Genomic DNA, 10,866 nt, shown 5'->3' on the forward strand with positions numbered 1-10,866 from the left:
ATCGGGCCCTGTTTGCAGTACCCGTTTGATATCACTAAGATTATTTATTATTATTAAGGAAACTTTGCACATTCTTTTCAATAAATATTCTCATCCATACCTAAGCGTTATTCACAAACGATTTAGTAATGAATCCTGTCACATCAAAACATTACAGTATGTCGGCGTATCTCATCTTCAGCTAAAATCAACCCAGTCTAACGGACTGAGCATGGTTTCCTGGGGCTGGTGCAGATTAAAGCTTAACTTTTTGACTTTTCCAGTTTCTTTGCCAACCGCCATCGAACGAACGAAACACCGAAACACGGCAAGAAGGTGAGCGCACCGATTGCGAAACCAAATCAGTGCACAGTCTAGTGGATATTGCTTAAAAAGACCAAGCCATCCATATAATTTCGATCCGTTGAGCCGTCAAAGTCACCCTTCTTGTGTGTGTATGTGTGTGTGTGTACGTGTGCTCTTGGTGTGCGTGTGCATGTTTAAGAGCAATGAAGAAGCTTTATAAATGATTCAATCGAAGACGGATCACCCGGATTAGCATTCGATGGCGAAGGGATAAATAAAGTTTTTCTTCGGGATCATCTAAGTCGTTCACGTGCCGATTATTTCTTGGGCACTCTCTCGCATGTATGAGTGTATCGTCTCTGTCCCGAGAATAAACGGTAATTGCTTACGAGATATGTGAACCAAACGAAGCAGAAAAGATTGACATCGATTGGAATGTCGTTATCTGTCCCCAGCAATCTAATGGGCAGCCCAGCAAAATGGAGATGCTGACAACGGCAACGACGGCAGGCAGCGATATTAGAGCCTAGGCCATTCTGGCACGGTGTGGACAATGGCTTCCTTAATGTTGCTGTCGTACTCTCCGGCGTGCAAAACTGCCATCATTATGGACGAAACGTGAGCAAAAGATAAACTTTTCCATGACCTTCCGCTTGGCTAGAAGGAAGAACCGGAATCATCAGCAAGCATGCTAGCTAGTAGGTAGTAACGGCTGCCAACTCAAAGCAATGGATGCAAAGTTGGTCCTGGTTGTTGTCGTTGTCAAGCACAGTTTTTTGTTCCTGCTCCCGAGTGCTATCAGGTTACGTTCAAAATTTGCCACAACTTTTGAAATTTGAGCCCATACTGCTGTGTCATTCCATTAGGTGCAAGTTAGTACGCCTTTTGCCTGCTGTTGCTGCGGCTGCCTAGGGTATGAATATGACAGGATTTTTCTAGGCGTTGTCATACCGCAGCGCAGCAGGCATGTGTTGCTGTATGACTTTTACCGCATATTGGAGCATTAAATTTCTGAAAATGAAATTTGAACCAAGTTGACGAACCGCAATTATTGCTTGCGATGATTTAAACCATAACACACACTGGCCCAAAATTTAAAGTTGTTCGCCCAAATGGGGTGTGCGAGCAGTTGACGTAGGACTACTGTTATTTTAACAATTTAATAGAATTCATAGTTTTTCGATCATTAACGGGTTGGTTTTTGGTCCAAAGTCCATCTGATTGCATCATCTGATCATGCAAGCATCCATACATACATTTTTAGATTCATTGGAATGACACCCTGCCTTCCTGTAATACGTAATCGTGCGTCAAAAAAAGTGTTACTCTAACTTTGAACATTTTCAACTTAAGTTAAATTCGGAGCATCCTGCAATTTGCAATTGATATATTCCGTGTGACCTTCCATCCTTCACGATCAGCGAACATGTTCCTGAGGCCAAAAATAAACATGCAATCACCACCTGTCGATTAAGCCATACCTACTGATTTACTCGCTAATTTGATCTATGTTGCGTATTAAATAGAGTACGTTCACAGTTTTGTCACACACTTTGACGTGCGACCGCTAGCTGGGTGATATGATGAATGATGGAAACTGTGTGGGTGGCGGTAGTACTTTTTGCGTGCAATTTTGTAAAATTTTAAAAATTTTGTGAATTTTGTTCTTTTCTTAAATTTTATCAATATTAGCAACCCACATTACCGAAAGAAAATGCGCCATTTCAAATACAATCTCGTTGACACGTGTCAGCTGAATTTTATGGATTTTTTCCATCAACGTCCGCCCGAGACCGGGCACACATTTTCACCGGCAAGGAAAGGGAAATCACCCGTTTTCGATACATCAAATTACGGCATGAATAATTCACCGCATTTTCCAGAGGGCAGTTGCCACGCCGCTGGTCGTGCGTCGGATTGGAATAACATTATGGTTTCACCGTCGATTTCCTTTACAACCCCGCACCCACCCTTCCAAAGCCGTCTAGGTCGGTGGTCATAATGCATGCAGTCAATGTGGCAACACGGTGCGCATTGTTTGACGTGAGAATAACAGGTGTTTTGATTCCTCCACGCTGGAGTGCTTTTTGTTACTATTTTAGAACTGGCACCATGGTTTTGTGTATCCAATCTGATACGGTTTACATATCTGGTTCCACTTACGGTAATAATAGTTGGTCAAAATTGTTTTAGCTACCACTCTACTGACTGTGGTGTTATGTTACAAAGGATATAGATTAAAATCTACATGCCATAGGAACCACCGCACCGAGGTTGAATGGCCAGGTTATTAAGTCAGAAATTGGTAAACAAACAAATTCCAACGAGCAAGCGAGTCCGTCCACATTTCCAGCTCCCGTTGAAGTTTGCTGTTTGCGTTTCGGTAAACCTGCGAGTGTAATTCCTTCTGGCAACATTCCGCGCTGTGTTTGCTTACCCGTTACACCTTGTGTAGGGTAACGTTTTGTCCACCGGAAAGCGGTATGTCACCAGCAATACCTGTACGATGCTTGTACCTATACAAGTGCAAGCATTACGATGGACCGCTTCGCTTGTCCGAACGTTGTTTGAATAGAACCGAGCAAACAGCACTCTCATCTATTCTACGCACGATTTGAAGCCTTGCGGCGTGCAATGCTCCCCGTGATTACCAAAGAATGAAAACATCCGTGCGAAACTGATTAGAACTGAACTCATTTCGAATGGACGTCGCTTTTCACTACAGCAAGTTTAAACCAAAGCTTTCTTTAAAGCTTAATTTCCCAACGTACTATGTGAGGAAAAATTCTTTTTATCTTATGCATGATGAAAACGATATCGATAAAGAATGCTCCCCGTGCTACGATGCCCGGACCACTGACGTTGGCTGGTTCCGGTCCGGGGTGTGCTTGCTGCACAACACAAAAGCTTAAGCTCAGAAAGATATATACTCTTATCTGTCGGATGTGATCCCTTCCTAAATCTACTTCACCATCTCACTTGCAAGGATGTGTCTTTTTCTTCTTCTTGCTTTCTGACCGAATTTACGGCGGCATTCCTCACATAGCGGAAATTGAGGCTTCAAAGCTCAACCAGCAGCGGTCGCTTTTTTTTCCTAAACATGCAACTCGTCAGCAGATTCCTTCCTGCTGCTGCGGCTTGAAACGGATCCAAAAATAACTCCGAAGCAACAGTTTGCCGTTATACATCAATGCCTTTCCTTCGTGATCCGGTTTCGTTTCTGGTTGCGGCTTTTACCCGAGCGAGCCGAAATGACGTTTTCCATTATCGATTTGGCACTAATCCAGGTAAACCGAGGAATTCTACACCAACAGCCAGCGGGTGCGGCAAATTACACCCTTTTTCCTGTGATGATGATGATGATGATGATGATGTTGATGATGATGATGTTGATGATGATGATGATCGAATGACGTCACATCGTTTACAAAACATTACCGATAGGAGGGAACATTGGTGTGGCCAGATATTGGTAGGAGCTGGTACACGAAACAAAAAGTAGGAAAACAAGATTTTTACCTAAAACTGATGGAAAACAGAAACACTGAAAACCAGGGAACCTGAGAAGCAGAAAATTATGCAGTAAGAGAATAAACAAGAAAATATGGAAACGAATTCCTTTTAGTTCTACTATATTCTACGATAAATAGAACTGAAAGGAATTTTTTTCCAATTTGTTCTCATGCGTGCGAAAATGAAATAGCATTTCACCACTGCGTTTCACTCAACTGCCAGCAGTCTGATTTGAGCCCGCAGTCAAAATTTGAGCCCGGGACATCCTCACGCTGTCACTCATTGCAGCTCGATATAGAGATGCCAATGGGGTGCACTCCGTACACTCTTTTTTCGAGTTCTGTAGGCTGTAAAACCCACATATAATTGATTTATATAAAAAAGTTTTCGAGTCAATTTTTAGAGGGGAGCCAAAAACTTTATAAATAATTTGCAATGGCGGAAAAGCAGAAACATAAACAAAGGCACACAACCTCAGAGAGTCAAATAAAAAATGTTAGGACAAGTTGGACAACAGAAAAGTTGAAAAGAATGAAAAGTTAGGAACTGGGAAACAGAAAAGCATAAAAGTAGCACATTGCTGTTGTCTTACAGTAACGTTGAGAATCATAAAATCTGAAAAGCAGAAAGGAAAAAAGTAGGAAAACTAAAAGGCATACAAGCATGAAAGTAGAGAAGTAGCAAATTTGAAAAGCAGTAAAACAGAAAACCAGCAATGCAGTAACGTGGAATATCTTCAGTGGAGAGAAGCATAAAAGCAGGAAAGCAGTACCGTTGCAAATTAGAAAACCAGAAAAGCAGAGAAGTACAAAAGTGCAAACAGGACAACGGGAAACCATAAACGAACATAAATTGAGAAAATCAGAAAAACAAAAATAGTAAAAAACGACAACAAAGTAGAAAATCAGGAACACAAACGTGCAAAAGTACAGAAATGCAAGAAAACTGAGGTTTCTCTTCAGGAATAATATGAAAGTAGGCAAATAAAAGAAGTGGGAAAACAAAAGAGCAGAAAAGTATAAAACCTTAGAAGCAGAACAGCATAGAAGTAGTAAAGCAGCAAAGTGGAAAAGTTGAAAATTATAAAACCAGAAAAATAGAGAAGTAAAGAAGCAGGAAAGCAAAAAAAAAAACATAGAAGTAGAAAATCTGTAAAGCAAAAAAAAGAACAATAACACAAAAGCAGCAAAGCAGTAGAGCAGAAAGTTAGAAAATTAGAGAAGCTTCAAAGAAGTATAAAAGCGGACAGAAAAATGTGAAAGCGTAGAAGAAAAAAAGTAGGGAAATCAGAAAACAGATATAGTATAACATCACAAACAAAAGCAGAAACACAAACGAGTTAAAGAGCAGAAGATCGGAACGAAAGAAAACTGAAATTCAGAAAAACAAAAGAGCAGGAGAAACAGAAAATTGGGAATAATAAGAAATATAAGTAAATAGAAAAAAAATCAGAAAAACCAAAGAGCAGAAAAGTATGTACAACGAAGCAGAAAAGCATAAAAGCAGTAAAGCAGTAATAATAATCAGAAAAGCAGAAAAGCAAAATAGCAGGCAATATCAGTATAGAAAAGAATAGAAGCAGTAAAACACAAAAACTGAACAGCACTAACGAAAAACGAAATTAATATTATAAAACGCAGGCAAATAGAAAAAAGCAAAATAACTACAAGGTATACAGCCCTAAGGGTTGTATGAAAGGGTGACGTAAGACTATATCAGATGATTAGATCAAAGACTATTGCATACTGCATTTCTGGCATATGTATGTTTATATAAATCTGTGAGTGCCATTGCTTAAGTGAATGTTTAAAAGAGAAGAGTGAAATATTCAGGTTGAATTCTTCATTGAATGCAATGGTGGCTTTTAAAATACGTGGAGGTTTTACTAGTTTAATTTCACAGCTTACCGCTAGTACATAGCAGAAAATATGGCACATACGCAAAAATTTCTGTTTTATTTGTATGAGTGTCCTTAACTTCCTACCACAGGTGGGAGGGGTCTCAAACCATCATAAAATTAATTTATGCCTCCAAAAACCCCCACATGCCAAATATGGTTCCATTTGCTTAACTAGTGCTCGAATTATTTATGTTTCATTTGTATAGGAGCCCCTTCCGTTAAAAGACGGATGGGTCTCAGTACACCATAGCTGCCTTCTAAAACCCCCACATGCCAAATTTGGTTCCATTTGGTTATAGAGTTATGAAGAAATTCGAATTTCATTTGTACGGCAGCCCCCCCTCTTAGAAGGGGAAAGGGTCTCAGTACACTATAAAAAAATGCTTACCTCCTAAAACCCCCACATGCCAAATTTGGTTCTTTTTGCTTGATTAGTTCTCGAGTTATGAGGAAATTTGTATATTATTTGTATGGGAGCCACCCCTTCTAAAGAGGGGAGGGATCTCAATCCACCATAGAAAGAATTCTTGACTTCTAAAACCCCTACATGCCAAATTTTGATCTATTTGCTTGATTAATTCGAGTATTATGAGGAAATTTGTATTTTTCATTTGTATGGGAGCCCCCCCCCTCACAGAAGGGGAAGGGATCTCAGTATACCATGGAAAAAAATCCTGTCTTCTAAAACCCCCACATGCCAAATTTGGTTCCATTTGCGTGATTAGTTATAGAGTTATGAAGAAATTTGAATTTCATTTGTACGGCAGCCCCCCATCTTAGAAGGGGGAGCGGTCTCAGTACACTACAGAAAAATACTTACCTCCATAAATCTTCACATGCCAAATTTGGTTCCTTTTACTTGATTAGCTCTCGAGTTATGAGGAAATTTGTGTTTTATTTGTATGGGAGCCCCCCCTTCTAAAGAGGAGAGGGGTCACAATTCACCATAGAAAAAATTCTTGCCTTCTGAAACCCCCACATGCTAAATTTGGTTCCATTCGCTTGATTAGTTTTTGAGTTTTGAGAAAATTTGTGTTTCATTTGTATGGGAGCCCCCCCTCTTACGCCCTCCAAAAAATTGCTCTCTTACCCCCTCTATAACATTGCTAATGATTTTATCTATCCAACGACATAAAAATTGTTCAGTTTCGTTCAGTAGTTTAGTAGTTATTAGCATTTGAAATCTTTCATTCAAACGTTACACTTCTATTTTCGTTTTCACAAAGTGCTACCCAGTCCCAGTATAGTAAACAAAGACGTAGTCCTACGTCAAAAATAAAAGAGTGAAAATATTAAGAAAATTAAGAGCATTGGGAGCAGCAGAAAAACCAATAATCAACAAAGCAGGAAAACTGAGCAACAGCAATAACTTTAACGTTCAAATGTTAATAATCAGAAACACCGAAGCAGAGATGCAGAGAAACAGAAACGCAGAAAAATAGAGTAGCAGAAAATCTGAAGTGCAAAAAAGCATAAAAACAGAACAGCAGTAACGTAGAAAAACAGAAAATCAGAAGAGCAGAGAAGCGCAAATGTGGAAACAGGAAGACGGGAAAGCATAAAAGAAAAGAAAATTAGGAAAACCAGAACAGCACAAATAGTAAACAGACTATAAAAACAGCAAAAGAAAAGAAAGACGAAAAATCTAAAGTGCACAGAAAAAAACAAAATATGAGGAAATATCAGAGGCAGAAAAGCAAGGAAGCAAAAAAACACAAAAACTTAAAAGCAGTAGCAGAAAAATGAAAAATTGGAAATACAGGGAAACGAAAATAAGAAAATAAGTTGAGAAGCAGCAAAGTACTAACGTTGAAATTTAGAAAATCGGAAAACATAAAAGCTGAGAAGCATAAAATCTGAAAAGCAGACAAGCACAAAAAGAGAAAACCTGCAGAGCAGTAATGTAGGAAATCAGCAAATCAGAAAAGCAGAGAAGCACAATTGTGGAAGCTGGAAAACGGGAAAGCATAAAGAAACGAAAATTAGGAAAATCATAAAACAGAAATAAGGCCATTACAAATATTTGAAAAAGTTTTTGTCCTTCCGGTGTTAGACAACTGAAGGGGGAGTGAGGGGGCCTAAAAAAACAAAGAGATTTTTCTAATCGAGCAAAAAACTGCTTTTTTAGTATTTTTGCTTAAACTTTAAACGTGAAAATTAAATCTATTCTTGCTTTTAAGTATCCGCAACTATGCAAAAAACTACGAAAAGAAAAACAAAATCGAATGAAACTTTTTGCCGATTTTCGGACATTCCGTTGTTCGAAATTTCCTTTTCTGTTCCGTGTTAGAAGCGTTAATACTCATTTTTTGTGTTTTTTAGGCTGTAGAGTCCACAGACATTTGATTTTATAAAAATATTTTGACTTATGTCCGACAAACTCCGACTTTAAGACAAATTTGCAATGGCTTTATTCGAATTTCCATTTCTGTTTCGTATTAGAGGCGTTAATTCTACTCGTACACTCACTTTTCGAATTTTTGTAGGCTGTAGAGCCCACCGGCAATTGATTTAAAAAAAATTGACGTATATCATACAAATTATTTTTTTGTCCTCCAATTTTTCAAGCCAATTTCCAAGGTGGGGAGGGGTTGGTAAAAACTTTAAAGATAATTAGCAATGGCCTAATAAAAAAGCAAAAGCAGCAGAATTACAGACTACGAAACGAGCAGACGAATAAAAAGATGGAAATCCGAAACTAAAGACAAACAAAATGGCAGGAAAACTGAGGAACAGAAAATAAAAGGAATAATGAAAAAAGCCAGCAAATAGAGAGTAAGGTTGAAAATAAAAAAAAAATCGGAAAAGCAGAATAACAGAGAAGCAGAGAATTTTTTTCTGTTTCAGAAGCAGAAAAGTAGAGAAGCAAAAGATCTGAAAAGCAGAAAAGCACAAAAGTGGGCATAGAAAACGGGAAAGCATGGAAGAATACGAAATTAGGAAACCCAGAAAAGCAGAAACACGAACGAGTAATAGAGCAGAAGGACAAAACGACACAAAATTAACAACACAGAAAATCAAAATGGCAAGAAAGTTGAGAAACAGAAATTCAGGAATTATATGAATAGCAGGCAAATAAAAAAAGCCAGAAAGCAAAATAGCGGAGAAGAATGAAAATTAGAAGCAGGGAAACAGAAGAGCCAAAAATCAACAAAGCAGGAAAACTGAGTAGTAGTGGTAGTAGTAGTAGTAGTAGTAGTAGTAGTAGTAGTAGTAGTAGTAGTAGTAGTAGTAGTAGTAGTAGTAGTAGTAGTAGTAGTAGTAGTAGTAGTAGTAGTAGTAGTAGTAGTAGTAGTAGTAGTAGTAGTAGTAGTAGTAGTAGTAGTAGTAGTAGTAGTAGTAGTAGTAGTAGTAGTAGTAGTAGTAGTAGTAGTAGTAGTAGTAGTAGTAGTAGTAGTAGTAGTAGTAGTAGTAGTAGTAGTAGTAGTAGTAGTAGTAGTAGTAGTAGTAGTAGTAGTAGTAGTAGTAGTAGTAGTAGTAGTAGTAGTAGTAGTAGTAGTAGTAGTAGTAGTAGTAGTAGTAGTAGTAGTAGTAGTAGTAGTAGTAGTAGTAGTAGTAGTAGTAGTAGTAGTAGTAGTAGTAGTAGTAGTAGTAGTAGTAGTAGTAGTAGTAGTAGTAGTAGTAGTAGTAGTAGTAGTAGTAGTAGTAGTAGTAGTAGTAGTAGTAGTAGTAGTAGTAGTAGTAGTAGTAGTAGTAGTAGTAGTAGTAGTAGTAGTAGTAGTAGTAGTAGTAGTAGTAGTAGTAGTAGTAGTAGTAGTAGTAGTAGTAGTAGTAGTAGTAGTAGTAGTAGTAGTAGTAGTAGTAGTAGTAGTAGTAGTAGTAGTAGTAGTAGTAGTAGTAGTAGTAGTAGTAGTAGTAGTAGTAGTAGTAGTAGTAGTAGTAGTAGTAGTAGTAGTAGTAGTAGTAGTAGTAGTAGTAGTAGTAGTAGTAGTAGTAGTAGTAGTAGTAGTAGTAGTAGTAGTAGTAGTAGTAGTAGTAGTAGTAGTAGTAGTAGTAGTAGTAGTAGTAGTAGTAGTAGTAGTAGTAGTAGTAGTAGTAGTAGTAGTAGTAGTAGTAGTAGTAGTAGTAGTAGTAGTAGTAGTAGTAGTAGTAGTAGTAGTAGTAGTAGTAGTAGTAGTAGTAGTAGTAGTAGTAGTAGTAGTAGTAGTAGTAGTAGTAGTAGTAGTAGTAGTAGTAGTAGTAGTAGTAGTAGTAGTAGTAGTAGTAGTAGTAGTAGTAGTAGTAGTAGTAGTAGTAGTAGTAGTACTGCCCATGGATGCATAGTTGACGTAAAAACCAATATGACCAAAATGTACTTTTTCGGTCCTAAGCACTCTTAACTATGTTGTTCACATGCCCAATGCTCAAACAACATATGTTTGTTCGAAAATATTCGAGAAATTTAAGAAAATTGAGCTACTCTGCAATTGGTTGCACGTAATGCTTATGGTTGACGCAATTCCCTGCATAATCAATCAGCATAGCAACCTATTTGTTTTTGTAGCTTTACGCCAAGTTATGGGAATAATCGTTCAAAAAAACAGTCTGTTTATTCGCATAAACTGGCGTTCGCATTTTTTAAACACAATAAATGATGAATAATTGATAAAACCCCATCAGTCCTGTTTTGATTAATAAACTCTACTAAACTGACAGATTATTTGGTTGAAAATGTTTATAGCAAAGATTATATGGCTTTAAGCGCTTTCACGATAAAAATGCGTTTCGTTTTCATGATGCTGGTCGTTACGTCGACTATGCATCCATGGGCAGAGTAGTAGTAGTAGTAGTAGTAGTAGTAGTAGGGGAAAGCCACCATCATTTCAAGGACTTACCAATGTATGTATGTAGAATTACAGTAGATCCAAATTTGATTATCAAATGACTTTCACACTAATGCTGTTACAGAAGGGCCAAAAGGGATTGGGCGGACCCACAAGCAGAAGGACTTGTGCGCATTCCGGGGTTATAAGAGTCGCCTTCTAGCATTAGGATCCTTCCATGTAATAATCAATTTTGATGTACCAACTTGAACCCACGTGATGATTTGTTTGTTTTGAATTGAGAAGTGCCATATTTGCTTCAGACCTTAAGGATTCAGGTTGGCAATCCACTCCATCATCCAGCCTTCCACATATACGATATTAATAATATGATATTAAGATGAAATGTGGTATAATTGGTAAAAA

The 10,866-nt window shown here is 37.9% G+C and overlaps 1 protein-coding gene across 1 annotated transcript; it reads left to right on the forward strand.

Annotated features, from left to right (window-relative positions):
• Positions 1 to 8,901: 8,901 nt before the first annotated feature.
• Positions 8,902 to 9,561, forward strand: LOC128743675 (uncharacterized protein DDB_G0271670-like; the record flags this gene model as incomplete). The annotated part of the gene is made up of 1 exon (XM_053840301.1): positions 8,902 to 9,561. A coding segment is annotated over one exon (660 nt), but the record flags the coding sequence as incomplete, so codon positions are not given.
• Between the last annotated feature and the right edge of the window lie 1,305 nt (positions 9,562 to 10,866).

The sequence above is a fragment of the Sabethes cyaneus genome, chromosome 1 (genome assembly GCF_943734655.1).
Source record: "Sabethes cyaneus chromosome 1, idSabCyanKW18_F2, whole genome shotgun sequence".
NCBI lineage: Eukaryota > Metazoa > Arthropoda > Insecta > Diptera > Culicidae > Sabethes > Sabethes cyaneus.